This window comes from Rhinoderma darwinii, chromosome 3 (assembly GCF_050947455.1).
Source record: "Rhinoderma darwinii isolate aRhiDar2 chromosome 3, aRhiDar2.hap1, whole genome shotgun sequence".
Taxonomy (NCBI): Eukaryota; Metazoa; Chordata; class Amphibia; order Anura; family Rhinodermatidae; genus Rhinoderma; species Rhinoderma darwinii.
In genome coordinates this window covers 421,846,183-421,863,918 of record NC_134689.1, presented here as the reverse complement: position 1 = coordinate 421,863,918, position 17,736 = coordinate 421,846,183, and the positions used below count along the sequence as shown (strand labels likewise).

Below are 17,736 nucleotides of genomic sequence, written 5' to 3'. Positions count from 1 at the left end.
TTGTTTGAATGTTGATCCAGTCCTTTCGCCATTTGAGACCAGAAGGAACATTTTTGTTAACCCCTTGAGTACCCAGCTCATTTTGGCCTTGAGGACCAGACCCATTTTTTCAAATCTGACATGTATCACTTTATGTGGTAATAACTCCGGAATGCTTTTACCTATCCAATTGATTCTGAGATTGTTTTCTCGTGACATATTGTACTTTAGTTTAGTGCAAAAATTTGGTCGATAAATTCATTGCTTATTTGTGAAAAACACCAACATTTAGCGAAAATATGAAGAAATTATGATTTTTCCCATTTTAAATGTATCTGCTTGTAAAACAGATGGTAATACCACTCAAAATAGTTACCAATTAACATCTCCCATATGTCTACTTTATGTTCGCATCGTTTTTTGAACATCCTTTTATTTTTCTATGACCTCACAAGGCTTAGAACTTTAGCAGCAATTTCTCATATTTTTAAGAAAATTTCAAAAAGCGATTTTTTCAGGGACGAGTTCAGTTCTGAAGTGGTTTTGAGTGCCCTATATATTAGAAACCCCCATAAAACACCCCATTTTGAAAACTGCACCCCTCAAAGTATCCAAAACAGCATTCAGAAAGTGTTTCAACCCCTTAGGCGTTTTACAGGAATTGAAGGAAAGTAGAGCTGAAATTTTCAAATTTCATTTTTTTTTACAAAATTCATATGTAATACATTTTCTTCTGTACCACAGAAGGTTTTACCAGAGAAACGCAACTCAATATTTATTGCCCAGATTCTTCAGTTTTTAGAAATATCCCACATGTGGCCCTAGTGCGCTAATGGACTGAAACACAGGCCTCAGAAGCAAAGGAGCACCTCTTGGATTTTGGGGCCTCCTTTTTTCAGAATATATTTTAGGCACCATGTCAGGTTTGAAGAGGTCTTGTGGTGCCAAAACAGTGGAAACCCCCAAAAGTGACCCCCATTTTTTAAACTACACCCCTCAGGGAATTTATCTAGGGGTATAGTTAGCATTTTGACCCCACAGGTATTTTGCTATATTTTCTGGAGTTAGTCTGTGAAAATGAAAATCTACTTTTTTTCTGGAAAAACGTAAAAATTTATAATTTTTGCAAGAAATAAAGGAGAGAAAGCACCCCAACATTTGTAAAGCAATTTCTCGCGATTACGGAAATACCCCATATGTGGTAATAAACTGCTGTTTGGACCCACAGCAGGGCTCAGAAGGGAAGGACCCCCATTTGGATTTTGGAGCTCTGATTTTACTGGAATGGTTTTCAGTGCCGTGTCACGTTTGCAACGCCCTGGAGGGACCTAAACAGTGGAATCCCCCCAAAAGTGACCCCATTTTGGAATCTATACCCCTCAAGGAATTTTTCTAGTGGTATAGTTAGCATTTTGACTCCACAGGTTTTTTGCTGAATTTATTGGAATTAGTCTGTGAAGATGAAAAGAGACTTTTTTTTGGAAAAAACACAGAATTTTCTAATTTTTATAAGGAATAAAGGAGAAAAAGCACCTCAACATTTGTAAAGAAATTTCTCCTGATTACGGAAATACCCCATTATGTGGTAATAAACTGCTGTTTGGACCCATGGCAGGGCTCAGAAGGGACGGAGCACCATTTGTATTTTGCACCTCAGATTTTGCTGAATTGGTTTCTGGGGGCCATGTCGCATTTGCAGAGTCCCTGAAGTACCAGTACAGTAGAAATGCCCCAGATGTGATCCCAATTTGGAGACTATACCCCTGAAAGAATTAAATTAGAGGTGTAGTGAGCATTTTGAGCCCTCAGGTGTTTTATAGATTTTATTAGAATTGGTCCGTGAAAATGAAAACATTTTTTTTTTCCAATAACCTGTAGCTTTAGCTCAGAATTTTTCATTTCCCAAAGGAATACAGGAGAAAAGACACCCCAAAATGTGTTACACAATTTCTCCTGATTATGGAAATACCCCATATGTGGTTGTAAACGGCTATTTGGACATACGGCAAGGGTCTAAACTGAAAAAGTGCAATTTGGTTTTTAGAGTGGAGATTTTACAAAATTTGTTTTTGACGCCATGTTGCATTGCGCTGAGGTACCAGTACAGTGAAAACTCCCGAGAAGTGACCCCATTTAGGAAACTACACCCCTCAAGGAATTCATCTAGAAGTGTAGTGAGCATTTTGACCCCCAAAGGTTTTGCAGAAATTAGTGCACAGTGGATGTTGCAGATTGAAAATTGACATTTTCCACATATATGCTATTTCAGTGCCCAATGCGTTGGGCCCAGCTTGTACCACTGGAGACATACGCCCCATAAATTGTTAAGCAGTTCTCCAGAGTACGGTAATACCCCATATGTGGTCATAAACCGCTGTTTGGGCACACTGCCAGGCCCAGAAGGAGCGCCATTTGGCTTTTGGAGCGCAGATTTTGCTTGGTAGTAGTTTTGTTTAGTGTTTTACTGGTGTTTCAGTTTATAATGTGGGGGCATATGTAATCTGTGCGGAGTACATCAGGGTATATGTAAGTTGGGCAGAGTACATCAGGGTATATGTAAGCTGGGCGGAGTGTATCAGGGTATATGTAAGCTGTGCGCAGTACATCAGGGTATATGTAAGCTGTGCAGAGTACATCAGGGTATATGTAAGCTGGGCGGAGTACATCAGGGCATATGTAATATGTGAGGAGTACATCAGGATATATGTAATATGTGAGGAGTACATCAGGGCATATGTAATATGTGAGGAGTACATCAGGATATATGTAATATGTGAGGAGTACATCAGGATATATGTAATATGTGAGGAGTACATCAGGGTATATGTAATATGTGAGGAGTACATCAGGGCATATGTAATATGTGAGGAGTACATCAGGATATATGTAATATGTGAGGAGTACATCAGGATATATGTAATATGTGAGGAGTACATCAGGGTATATGTAATATGTGAGGAGTACATCAGGGTATATGTAATATGTGCGGAGTACATCAGGGTATATGTAAGCTGGGCGGAGTACATCAGGGCATATGTAAGCTGGGCGGAGTACATCAGGGTATATGTAATATGTGAGGAGTACATCAGGGTATATGTAAGCTGTGTGGAGTACATCAGGGCATATGTAAGCTGGGCGGAGTACATCAGGGTATATGTAAGATGTGCGGAGTACATCAGGGTATATGTAAGCTGGGCGGAGTACATCAGGGTATATGTAAGATGTGCGGAGTACATCAGGGTATATGTAAGCTGGGCAGAGCACATCAGGGTATATGTTAGCTTTGCGGAGTACATCAGGGTACATGTAATCTGTGAGGAGTACATCAGGGTATATGTAAACTTGGCGGAGTACATCAGGGTATATGTAATCTGTGCGGAGTACATCAGGGTATATGTAAACTGGGTGGAGTACATCAGGGTATATGTAAGCTGGGCTGAGTACATCAGGATATATGTAAGATGTGCGGAGTACATCAGAGTATATGTAAGCTGGGCAGAGTACATCAGGGTATATGTAAACTGGGCGGAGTACATCAGGGTATATGTAAGCTGGGCGGAGTACATCAGGGTATATGTAATATGTGAGGAGTACATCAGGGTATATGTAAGCTGTGCGGGGTACATCAGGGTATATGTAAGCTGGGCGGGGTACATCAGGGTATATGTAATATGTGAGGAGTACATCAGGGTATAGGTAATATGTGAGGAGTACATCAGGGTATATGTAATCTGTGAGGAGTACATCAGGGTATATGTAATCTGTGGGGAGTACATCAGGGTATATGTAATCTGGGCGGAGTACATCAGGGTATATGTAATATGTGAGGAGTACATCAGGATATATGTAATATGTGAGGAGTACATCAGGGTATATGTAATATGTGAGGAGTACATCAGGGTATATGTAATCTGTGAGGAGTACATCAGGGTATATGTAAGCTGTGAGGAGTACATCAGGGTATATGTAATCTGGGCGGAGTACATCAGGGTATGTGTAAACTAGGCGGAGTACATCAGGGCATAATAGGATGATGTAATAATGGGGAGAATGAATAATCCATGGATTGGTGTGGCTTTGAACCAATCCTTTATACACAGGCCGTGTTTATTGGGTATTATACAAAATATCTGCGCTCCAGTATTGCCTAATCTTTGACTTGTTCACTCACCCTATAAGCCGCACAGGGCCCTAAAGTTACCTCATCTCCGCTGTGTCTACGGGGTCCACCTGTGGGGTCCAGCAATTTATTGAAATTCTACTGGACCTAAAAAATTAGTCTGGGTCGTCATTTAGCATCATTGTGTTTTGAGAGTCATAACGTGTTATTTTTCCGGTGACGGAGCTGTGTGAGGGCACGTTTTTTGTGGAACGAGCTGTAATTTTTATTGGTTCCATTTTGGGGTAAATGCGATTTTTTTTTATCACTGTTTATTAATTTTTTTGTGAGATGAGGAAACCAAAAAACAGCAATTCTAGTACGTTTTTGTTTTTTTTATTTTTTACAGTGTTCACCGTGCAGTATAAACAACATATTAACCCCTTCCCGCTTTTGAGTGTGACTGCACGTCCAAATTCAAAGTGCTTTCCCGCACACGGGCGTACAGTAACGCCCTGTAGATGAAGCCGGCACAGGAGCTGTGCGCGCTTCATCTTCAGCGGCTGTCAGCTGTCATACACAGCTGACATCCCGCTGCAATGGCTGCGATGGCAGTTACCGCCGATCACAGCTCCCTCTGTACCCCCCGGGCCCCCCCCCGCGATGGATCGCGGGTGTCGATGGTTGCTATTGCAACCAGGAAGCCGTTCCTAGGCTTCCTGGTTGCCCAGGTACGGTAGTCTATTAGGTCCTGCCCGAGGCAGGACCTAATACGCTAAATTGTCAAATGAAGAATGACAGTTACAATGCACTGCACTACATAAGTAGTGCAGTGCATCGTACCGGGGATCAGAAGACCAGATCTTCAAGTCCCCAAGTCAGTGTAAAAAAAATGTTAATGAAAAATAAATAAATAAAAGTTTTAACTAATAAAAACAACAATTGCCCTGTTTCCCTGATCAACTCCTTTAGTATTAGAAAAAAAAATTAAAACAAGAAAAAAAAACTATACATAATAGGTATTGCCGCGTTCGGAACGTCCTGATCTATAAAAATATCACATTATTTTTACTGCACGGTGAACACCGTCAACATTTTTAATAAAAAGCAATGACAGCATTTTTATTTTTTGTAATAAAAAGTGATCAAAAAGTTGCAAGTAACGAAAAGTGGTACAAATAGAAACTACAGTTTGTCACGCATAAAACAAGCCGTCCCGCAGCGATATCAACTAAAAAATAAAAAAGTTATGGCTGTCAGAAAATGGCGACACTAAAACATGATTTTTTTAGAAAAGAGTATTTTTATTGTGGGAACGCAGTGTAACGTAAAAAAACGATATAAATTTGGTGTTGCTGTAATCTTATCGCCCCGCAGAATAAAGTTAAACCCCTTAATGACCAGCCTATTTTGAACCTTAATGACCAAGCTATTTCTTTTAAAAAATACATTTGCGTCGACATAGCTGTAAATGGTCTTGCTTTTTGTGGGAGAATTTGTATTTTTTAATAGCACCATTTTGGGGTACATATAATTTATTGATTGACTTTATTTGGGGGGGGGAATAAAAAAAAAATGTTGCCACTCTTTTTTGCATTCTAAATCGACGCCATTTACCGTGTGGTATAAATAACACAATACCTTTATTCAGCGGGTTGTTATGATTACAACAATACAAAACTTGTATAGATTTTCTATGTTTTACTACTTTTACACAGTAAAAACTCTTGTTTCTCCATATTTGAAGAGTAATAACTTTTTTATTTTTCCGCCGATGCAATTGTATAAGGGCTTTTTTTTGCGGGACGACTTGTAGTTTTTAGACTTGTAGCTTTTATTGGTACCATTTTGGAGTAGATGCGGCTTTTTGATCACTTTTTATCACATTTTTTTTAAGTCAGGATTCACAGAAAACAGCAATTTTTCCAATGATTTTTATATTACTTTTTACGGCGTTCACCGTGCGGGTTAAATAATATAATGTTTTATAGTCGGGGTCATTCCGGATGCGACGATACTAAATATGTGTAACTTTTTTACTTTATTTGTTTTTTTTTAATAGTAAAGCAGTTTGTAAGGGGGAAAAGTGGGTTTTTCATTATTTTTCACATTTTTTTTATTAACTTTATTAAACATTTTTTTTAACTTTTTTACTACTCGCACTAGGATACTTCAATATGCGATCCCCCGATCGCTATTATAATACACTACAATACTTTTGTATGGCAGTGTATTACTGCCTGTCCATTTAAAATACGCTTTAAGGGTATGTTCACACGGCCTATTTACGGACGTAATTCGGGCGTTTTTGCCCCGAATTACGTCTGAAAATAGCGCCTCAATAGCGCTGACAAACATCTGCCCATTGAAAGCAATGGGCAGACGTTTGTCTGTTCACACGAGGCGTATATTTACGCGCCGCTGTCAAATGACGGCGCGTAAATAGACGCCCGCGTAGAAGAAGTGACCTGTCACTTCTTTGGCCGTAATTGGAGCCGCTATTCATTGACTCCAATGAATAGCAGCGCTAATTACGGCCGTAATTGACGCGGCGTTCAAGCGCCTGCACCTGCCGGTACGGCTGAATTTACGGGGATGTTTTCAGGCTGAAACATCCCCGTAATTTCAGCCGTTACGGACCCCCGCCGTGTGAACATACCCTAAGAATCAAAAACACTTTGAAAATCAGCTCCAAAAACGCCTCGATTCAGAGGATGTTTTCTCTTGAAATCAGCCTTGTATTTTTCTGCCTCAAACATATGCCGTGTGAACATACCTTTACTTGTATAAATATATGAATGGCACATACAAAAACTATGGAGAAAGCCTTTCCCATGTAAAACCCCCTCAAAAGACAAGGGGCACCCCCTCCATCTGGAGAAAAAAAGGTCCAATCTGCAGAGGCGACAATACTTCTTTAGGCCTCATTTACACGAGCGTGTGCGTTTTGCGCACGCAAAAAAACCGCAGCGTTTTGCGTGCGCAAAAGGCACTTGACAGCTCCATGTGTCATCAGTGTATGATGCGCGGCTGCGTGATTTTCGCACAGCCGCCATCATAGAGATGAGGCTAGTCGACGTCAGTCACTGTCCAGGGTGCTGAAAGAGTTAACTGATCGGCAGTAACTCTTTCAGCACCCTTGACAGTGAATTCCGATCACAATATACAGCAACCTGTGAATAAAAAAAAAAAGTTCATACTTACCAAGAACTTCCTGCTTCCTCCAGTCCGGTCTCCCGGCCGTTGCCTTGGTGACGCGTCCCTCTCTTGACATCCGGCCCCACCTCCCTGGATGACGCGGCAGTCCATGTGACCGCTGCAGCCTGTGATTGGCTGCAGCCTGTGCTTGGCCTGTGATTGGCTGCAGCTGTCACCTGGACTGAATTGTCATCCCGGGAGGTCAGACTGGAGGAAGAAGCCGGGAGTTATCGGTAAGTCAGAACTTCTTTTTTTTTTTACACGTTCATGTATATTGTGATCGGAAGTCACTGTCCAGGGTGCTGAACAAGTTTAACTCTTTCAGCACCCTGGACAGTGACTGTCTCCTGACGTCGCGTACCGCAAAACTTTTTGCCGGGTTCGGTCAAAACGAGTTCGGCCGAACCCGGTGAAGATCGGTTCGGTTCGCTCATCTCTAAGACACTCTGTTTGGATGTTTGTAAACAGAAAAGCACGTGGTGCTTTTCTGTTTACATTCAGAGTTTGACAGCTCTTGCGCGAATCACGCAGTTCACACGGAAGTGCTTCCGTGCGACCTTCGTGGTTTTCACGCACCCATTGACTTCAATGGGTGCGTGATGCGCGAAAAACACAGAAATTGAGAACATGTCGTGAGTTTTTTTCAGCGCACTCACGCTGAGCAAAACTCACGGACTGTCTGCATGCCCCCATAAACTTGTATAGGTCCGTGCGACCCGCGTGAAAAGCACGCGAGTCGCACGGACGTATATCACGTTTGTGTAAATGAGGCCTTATTGCGATAACGGTGAATCTGTGGAATAGCCGACCGCAGCAGCCGTCACAGCAAGGACAGGAGATGGCTTTACAAAAAGGCAAAGATAATTTCTTAGAACAAAAAAATGTCAGCTCCTATGTCAATATTTAGAATTCTTGTTTGAATGTTGATCCAGTCCTTTCGCCATTTGAGACCAGAAGGAACATTTTTGTTAACCCCTTGAGTACCCAGCTCATTTTGGCCTTGAGGACCAGACCCATTTTTTCAAATCTGACATGTATCACTTTATGTGGTAATAACTCCGGAATGCTTTTACCTATCCAATTGATTCTGAGATTGTTTTCTCGTGACATATTGTACTTTAGTTTAGTGCAAAAATTTGGTCGATAAATTCATTGCTTATTTGTGAAAAACACCAACATTTAGCGAAAATATGAAGAAATTATGATTTTTCCCATTTTAAATGTATCTGCTTGTAAAACAGATGGTAATACCACTCAAAATAGTTACCAATTAACATCTCCCATATGTCTACTTTATGTTCGCATCGTTTTTTGAACATCCTTTTATTTTTCTATGACCTCACAAGGCTTAGAACTTTAGCAGCAATTTCTCATATTTTTAAGAAAATTTCAAAAAGCGATTTTTTCAGGGACGAGTTCAGTTCTGAAGTGGTTTTGAGTGCCCTATATATTAGAAACCCCCATAAAACACCCCATTTTGAAAACTGCACCCCTCAAAGTATCCAAAACAGCATTCAGAAAGTGTTTCAACCCCTTAGGCGTTTTACAGGAATTGAAGGAAAGTAGAGCTGAAATTTTCAAATTTCATTTTTTTTTACAAAATTCATATGTAATACATTTTCTTCTGTACCACAGAAGGTTTTACCAGAGAAACGCAACTCAATATTTATTGCCCAGATTCTTCAGTTTTTAGAAATATCCCACATGTGGCCCTAGTGCGCTAATGGACTGAAACACAGGCCTCAGAAGCAAAGGAGCACCTCTTGGATTTTGGGGCCTCCTTTTTTCAGAATATATTTTAGGCACCATGTCAGGTTTGAAGAGGTCTTGTGGTGCCAAAACAGTGGAAACCCCCAAAAGTGACCCCCATTTTTTAAACTACACCCCTCAGGGAATTTATCTAGGGGTATAGTTAGCATTTTGACCCCACAGGTATTTTGCTATATTTTCTGGAGTTAGTCTGTGAAAATGAAAATCTACTTTTTTTCTGGAAAAACGTAAAAATTTCTAATTTTTGCAAGAAATAAAGGAGAGAAAGCACCCCAACATTTGTAAAGCAATTTCTCGCGATTACGGAAATACCCCATATGTGGTAATAAACTGCTGTTTGGACCCACAGCAGGGCTCAGAAGGGAAGGACCCCCATTTGGATTTTGGAGCTCTGATTTTACTGGAATGGTTTTCAGTGCCGTGTCACGTTTGCAACGCCCTGGAGGGACCTAAACAGTGGAATCCCCCCAAAAGTGACCCCATTTTGGAATCTATACCCCTCAAGGAATTTTTCTAGTGGTATAGTTAGCATTTTGACTCCACAGGTTTTTTGCTGAATTTATTGGAATTAGTCTGTGAAGATGAAAAGAGACTTTTTTTTGGAAAAAACACAGAATTTTCTAATTTTTATAAGGAATAAAGGAGAAAAAGCACCTCAACATTTGTAAAGAAATTTCTCCTGATTACGGAAATACCCCATTATGTGGTAATAAACTGCTGTTTGGACCCATGGCAGGGCTCAGAAGGGACGGAGCACCATTTGTATTTTGCACCTCAGATTTTGCTGAATTGGTTTCTGGGGGCCATGTCGCATTTGCAGAGTCCCTGAAGTACCAGTACAGTAGAAATGCCCCAGATGTGATCCCAATTTGGAGACTATACCCCTGAAAGAATTAAATTAGAGGTGTAGTGAGCATTTTGAGCCCTCAGGTGTTTTATAGATTTTATTAGAATTGGTCCGTGAAAATGAAAACATTTTTTTTTTCCAATAACCTGTAGCTTTAGCTCAGAATTTTTCATTTCCCAAAGGAATACAGGAGAAAAGACACCCCAAAATGTGTTACACAATTTCTCCTGATTATGGAAATACCCCATATGTGGTTGTAAACGGCTATTTGGACATACGGCAAGGGTCTAAACTGAAAAAGTGCAATTTGGTTTTTAGAGTGGAGATTTTACAAAATTTGTTTTTGACGCCATGTTGCATTGCGCTGAGGTACCAGTACAGTGAAAACTCCCGAGAAGTGACCCCATTTAGGAAACTACACCCCTCAAGGAATTCATCTAGAAGTGTAGTGAGCATTTTGACCCCCAAAGGTTTTGCAGAAATTAGTGCACAGTGGATGTTGCAGATTGAAAATTGACATTTTCCACATATATGCTATTTCAGTGCCCAATGCGTTGGGCCCAGCTTGTACCACTGGAGACATACGCCCCATAAATTGTTAAGCAGTTCTCCAGAGTACGGTAATACCCCATATGTGGTCATAAACCGCTGTTTGGGCACACTGCCAGGCCCAGAAGGAGCGCCATTTGGCTTTTGGAGCGCAGATTTTGCTTGGTAGTAGTTTTGTTTAGTGTTTTACTGGTGTTTCAGTTTATAATGTGGGGGCATATGTAATCTGTGCGGAGTACATCAGGGTATATGTAAGTTGGGCAGAGTACATCAGGGTATATGTAAGCTGGGCGGAGTGTATCAGGGTATATGTAAGCTGTGCGCAGTACATCAGGGTATATGTAAGCTGTGCAGAGTACATCAGGGTATATGTAAGCTGGGCGGAGTACATCAGGGTATATGTAATATGTGAGGAGTACATCAGGGTATATGTAAGCTGTGTGGAGTACATCAGGGCATATGTAAGCTGGGCGGAGTACATCAGGGTATATGTAAGATGTGCGGAGTACATCAGGGTATATGTAAGCTGGGCGGAGTACATCAGGGTATATGTAATATGTGAGGAGTACATCAGGGTATATGTAATATGTGAGGAGTACATCAGGGTATATGTAATATGTGAGGAGTACATAAGGGTATATGTATACTGGGCGGAGTACATCAGGGTATATGTAAGCTGGGCGGAGTACATCAGGGTATATGTAATATGTGAGGAGTACATCAGGGTATATGTAAGCTGTGTGGAGTACATCAGGGTATATGTAAGCTGGGCGGAGTACATCAGGGTATATGTAATATGTGAGGAGTACATCAGGGTATATGTAAGCTGTGTGGAGTACATCAGGGTATATGTAAGCTGGGCGGAGTTCATCAGGGTATATGTAAACTGTGCGGAGTGCAACGGGTCATAATAGGATGATGTAATAATGGGGAGAATGAATAATAAAATTAATTATCCCTGGATAGTGACGTACGCTTTGAACCAATCCTTCATGCACAGGCCGGATTATTGGGTGCAGGAGTCGCACTTCTAAAGGGTGTCTGTGGTGTTGTACAAAATATCCGCACTCCAGTATTGCCTAATCTTTGACTTCTTCACTAGCCCCATATGTAGCACAGACCCCAAAATGTCATAGTTTTCGCTGCATTTACAGGGTCTATCAGTGGGGGCTGCAAATGATGACTTGGGGTTTTAGGTGAAGAACTGCTGCACATATAAATTAGTCTGGGCCGTCGTTTTGCATTATTGCGTTCCAAGAGTCAGAACCTTTTATTTTTCCGTTGACGAGCTGTGTGAGTGCTTGATTTTCATGGGACGAGCTGTCGTTTTTATTAGTATCATTTTGGGGTACATGTGATAATTTGATCAGTTTTTATTCCATTTTTTCTGAGGTGAGGAGACCAAATACCAGAAATTCTTTCACTATTTTTTTTATAATTTTTTACCAGCGTTCTCTGTGCAGTATAAACAACATGTTTATTTTATTCTGCGGTTCGATACGATTATGGCAATACCAAATTTATATAGTTTTTATGTTTTACTACTTTTACAAAATAAAAACACTTTTTTCTAAATAAAATGTTTTAGTGTCACCATGTCCTGAGAGCCATAACTTTTTTATTTTTTTGTCGACAGAGCCGTGTGAGGGCTTGTTTTTTGCGTGACACACTGTAGTTTTTATTGGTACCATGTTTGGCTACGCGCGACTTTTTGATCACTTTTTATTCCATTTTTTTGGAAACAACGTGACCAAAAAAGGAAATTCTGCCATTGTTTTTTATGGTATTTTTTTTACGGTGTTCACCGTGCGGGATAAATAATATGATATTTTTTTAGGTCAGGCCAATACGAACGCGGCGATACCTATTATGTCTAGTTTTTGTCTTTTTTTTCATTTTTTTTCTAATTATAAAGGGCTTGATCAGGGAAACAAGGCGATTATTGTTTTTATTACGTAAAACTTTTATTTATTTATTTATCGAAAACTTTTTTTTCACTTTTTATTTTACACATACTAGGGGACTGGAAGATCTGATCTTCTGATCCCCTGTACAATACACTGCACTACTTCTGTATGTACTGATGTAGTGCAGTGTATTGTAACTGTCACTTTACAACTGACAGTTGAGCCTATTACGTCCTGCCTTGGGCAGGACCTAATAGGCTCCCGTACCTGGCAACCAGGAAGCCGTTGCTAGGCTTCCTGGTTGCCATTGCAACCATCAGAACCCCGCGATTTTTCGCGGGGGGGGGCAATAGGGTGCAGACGGAGCCCCCTCCCTCTGTATCAATCACTTAAATGCCGCTGTCGCTATTGACATTTAAGGGGTTAAACTACAGCGATCGGAGAGGACAGTGATCGCTGTAGTTGCAGTGGGATGTCGGCTGTATATTACAGCCGACATCCGATGAAGATGTTGCGAGCACAGCTCCTGTGCCCGCTTCATCCTCAGGGCGTTACTATACGCCCATTTTCGGGAAGGGGTTAATAAAAATAGTGTTTTTTTTTTTACACCGCTTTCTCTGATCTCCTCACGTATCTCACAGAAGTGAGGAGATCAGAGAAAGTGACAGGAGCTTTCTCCTACAGACGACGTCACAGACGGCTGTGATTGGTCAGTCTTCAGAGACTGACCAATCACAGCAATCGCCGGCATTGGGGACTGCTAATTGGTCCCCAGGCCGGTAGCAGAGACGGTTAGCTGTCAATGCCAGCTGCCGCCGCTGTTCTGTCACTATGTGATTTCACATAGTGACAGTTTATTCCTGCGCAGTAATAGTACGTCGAAGGTACGCTGGAATAAGCGGCCAGCGACATACTATTACGGCGAAGGTACGCAAGGGGTTAATGCCTTATGTTTTGTTTTTTTTGTTGTTTTTTGTTTTTTACCTCTCTCTTTGTCAATAGAAGTGAAAAAATTCTAACGTTTGCCTATATCCCTTCTCTTTGTCCCATCCCTTGGTTTAACTTGCTGGACATACAGTATGCTTTTTTCAACCCTACTAAGCATGTAACTGGTTCTCAGAAACCTCCCTGTTGTTATATTTCTATTAAGGAGACTCTGTCACCACATTATAAGTGCCCTGTCTCCTATATAAGGAGATGGGCGCTGTAATGTAGGTGACAGTAATGCTTTTTATTTAAAAAAACGATCTTTTTTCACAAAGTTAGGAGCGATTTAAGTTTATGCTAATGAGCTTTCTTAATGCCCAAGTGGGCGTACTTTTACTTTCGACCAAGTGGGCATTGTACAGAGGAGTGCATGACGCTGACCAATGAGCATCATGCACTCCTCTCCATTCATTTACACTGCACTAGCGATATAGATATATCACTATGTGCAGCCTCATACACAAGCCCTAACATTACTACAGTGTCCTGATAATGAATACACATGAAATCCAGCCTGGACGTCGTGTGTACTCAGAATCCTGACACTTCTGACTCTTTTTTGTGAGATTCCAGCAAGTGAAACGAAATCTCACGAGACTACGGAGCTAAACGAGATTTGGTTTCACTTGCCGGAATCTCACAAAAAAAAGATTCAGAAGTGTCAGGATTGTGAGTACACACGACGTCCAGGCTGGATGGTCATGTGTATTCATTATCAGGACACTGTAGTAATGTTAGGGCTTGTGTATGTAGCTGCACATAGTGATATAACTATAACGCTAGTGCAGTGTAAATGAATGGAGAGGAGTGCATGATGCCGATTGGTCAGCGTCATGCACTCCTCTGTACAACGCCCACTTGGTCGAAAGTAAAAGTACGCCCACTTGGGCATTAAGAAAGCTCATTAGCATAAACCAAAATCGCTCCTAACGTTGTGAAGAAAGATCGTTTTTTTAAATAAAAAGCATTACTGTCACCTACATTATAGCGCTCATCTCCTTATATAGGAGACAGGGCACTTATAATGTGGTCTATTTATTTGGGCATAACTGAACAGAACCCATTAACTTCCAATCCTGCATCTTTAGGCCTTGTTCACACAGAGTTTTTCTTTTTGCTTCAGTATTTGCAGCGGAAACCACGGCAGAAACCGTGGCAAAATATCGGCTAAAATTGCCTCCCGCGGGCGGAAAAAAACGCTAAAGACATGCCCTTTCTTCGGACGTTTCTGTCTCTGACCTCTCATTGACATCAGTGAGAGGCAGAGAAAGCGAAAAATGCAGCAAACAGCATGCAGACAGCTCAAAATCTGCCTCAAAATTCCAGACAGATTTTACTGCCTGCAAAAAAACTCTGTGTGAACAGGGCCTAAAACAATAGTATCCCAGTCAGGTCAAAAAATATAACTGATGTCATCTACATTTACAGAAACAAGTCGGAAAACTGAGAAGCCTCTGATGAGTCATGTGAAGATGAATGTAGACAACATCAGCTGCAGACTCTGTGGCAAGGTAACATTATTATTATCTGTATTATTATTATTGTTATTATTGTTGTTGTTGTTATTATCATTATTATTAGTATTATTATTTTTTATTATTGCTATTATTTTCTTAATATCATTATTAGTATTATTTGTTAGTAGTACTAGTTATTATTTCTTGCATTTGTATAATATATTATTATTACAAATTATTATTATTGTTATTATTATTATTATTATTATTATTTTGTGTTTTAAATATTAACTCCTAATGACCACCAATATGCCTTTTCACAGCGACCCAGTCTAAGTCCTGCATCGGTGTCCCCTGCAGGCTGGAGCCGGGGCTCGGCTGTCTAATGACAGCTGGGTTTCTGCTTCAGCGACCCTGATCGTAGTTTACTTAGATTGCGGCTATTTAACCTGTTAAATGCCGCGGTCAGTAGCGACCATGGCATTTAAATCATTTACAGAGCGAGGTAGCTCCCTCTCTCACTTATTGGCGGCCCGCAAATCCAATCGCAAGCCTCCGCCGTAAAAATAAAACAACAGCGATATTGCTATTTTTTCCATTGCCCCCCAAACATGTCATAATAAAAGTTAATCAATAAGTCCCATATAACCCAAAACAGTACCCATCAAAACTATGTCTCATCCTGCAAAAAACAAACCCTCATATCACGACATTGACGGAAATATAAAAAAATGACGGCTCTTGGAAAGCCACGATGCAAAAACATATAATTTTAGTTTAAAATACTTTTTATTGTGCAAAAGTCATAAAACATAAAAAAACCTCTACATATGTGGTATCACCGTAATCGTACCGACCCATAGAATAAAGCTAATGTGTTATTTACACCGCACAGTGATTGGCGTGAATTTAAAACGCATAGAACCATGGCGAAATTTCATGGTTTTTTATATTCCCCCAAAAAGGAAGTTAATAAAAATTAATCAAAAAGTTATATGTTTCCTAAAATGGTGCCATTACAAAGTACAACTAATCCCACAAAAAACAAGTCCTCATACAGTTATGTCAACGGAAAAATAGAAAAGTTATAGCTTTTTGAATGCGACTATAGAAAAACGAAAAATAAGGCTTGATCATTATGGCCTAAAATAGGCTGGTCACTAAGGGGTTAAACTAATAAATAAAATAAAAAAAACACCTAAAATACTGTATTATCCTGATGTGGTTTTAAATATTAGTGAAGTATTTAATAAAATAAAAATATTTTCAAAATTTTAAAGTATTCAGTATTCCCCATACCAACAGAAGTTACTTTACTATTGTTGCTGAATATTATGTTTCGGCATTTCCATGTGTTGTGTCCTTCTATTTAGGAGCAGGATGAGGAGCAGGATTTAGCGGAAGTAGTCATCACTGTTGGCAGCATGTACCGGTAAGTTCTACCTCCGACAGTCAGACATGTGATTTCTACTACGATTTAATTTCACAATATCCAAATAAGGACTAAGGGGGGAACATTTTAAGACTGGCGCCTAATATGTCTGTCTTTATCTGAAGCCTGCAGTATTAAGATGCGCTTAATTTATTAAAATGTGCACGGCTCTTAATAAATTCAGTGCATCTCTGGCCGTCCATACAACAGAAAGTGAAATCTATGTCAGCTGTGACCTGGCATAGATTTATGCTATAATTTACAACCTTTTATGGCAAAACAATTGAACGTTTGTGGGGTTGTGGAAAACCCTGCCTCATTCTGTTAATTCCTGACCACTTTTTAGAAGAGTGTCGAAAAATCTAAAAAAGTTGCAAATTTCTTCACAAATGAGGCATGGGCTGAAATGTGCTTAATTTTTCTGCTACAATTCTGGTGCACCTCTTTTATTAAATGCCCCCCTGATAGATGCAGATTCCACATCTGGAACCCTCACCTATCTCTAGAAGGGGACCCCCTGAGCATCATCCTATCTTCTGTTGCTGTCGCTGTACTTCGGCTACTGAATTAGAAGGTGGGCGAGTTTTCCGGAAACAGCTAAACGCATTTTGTTACATTGTTACTGGAGCTACGGAAACAGTGCAGCACAGTGATCTTGCTGTGCTACGCTGTTTCCGTAACGTCTATTCACTTCTTTGGGAGTTCCAGATACAGCATAGTAACACGCAATCGGCTGATTCCAGAAAAGCCAGTCATCTCGTCAGCCAGTTTTGGGAGCCCAGCGACAGTGGCAGAAGGTAGCACGGGGGTCAGGGGGACCTGTTTTAGAGAATAGTGCTGACCCCAGAGGTGGGACCCGCATATTTTGCACATTTATAGCTTATCCTGTACATAGATGTATGCCATAAATGTCCAAGATGGGAATACCCCTTTTATTCCCATTATTTCAAAAACAGAAACTGAGCAGCTGGGATTTGAGCCTATGAACAATTGGTAGAATAGTCTTGTTATTTTTGGGGGAGTGTAGTTTGTAGTTTACTACAGTGACCAGTTCAAACCAAGTTAAGGTCTCAGTAGGACTCCTGATTCTAGGATCATTTTAAAGCAGTTCTTCGTTATCCTGGGCAGATGTGGAGATTCTGCACCATCAGCTACTATCCTCGGATAAAACTCTCAGAGTTTTTATTCTCTATGGCATCTATATGCCTCAATAGGATATATGGAAAGATGTTGTCCAAAGTGGAGAGTCTCTTTAAGTATAGGCAACCCTTCTAGGGGTGCTATGAATTTATATAAGCTTGGTGCTTCTTCTACTTATTTGACATTGGAATTGTGCCTAAATTCAAGAACTTTAAGAAGGATATTTTTTACTCCTGATATGTTAGTGAAACTTAGTGGTTTTAATTTGTAACATTCTAATTTTTGATTGTTATCATAATGCACATACAGCAAAAAGTTACAGAAAATATTAAAAATGACAGAATCTCACCTGCTGTTTTTCCAAAGGAGAT

General features: G+C 40.3%; 1 protein-coding gene across 2 annotated transcripts in view; it reads left to right on the top strand.

Moving 5' to 3' along the window:
• The window catches only part of LOC142748464 (uncharacterized), a 120,048-nt gene that overhangs the window by 86,322 nt on the left and 15,990 nt on the right, over positions 1-17,736 (top strand). For both annotated transcript variants that reach the window (XM_075855557.1, XM_075855558.1), the window contains exons 8-9: positions 14,765-14,847; positions 16,167-16,225. In XM_075855557.1, the coding sequence (XP_075711672.1) occupies positions 14,765-14,847; positions 16,167-16,225 (142 nt within the window). The remainder of the gene's footprint in view (positions 1-14,764; positions 14,848-16,166; positions 16,226-17,736) is intronic.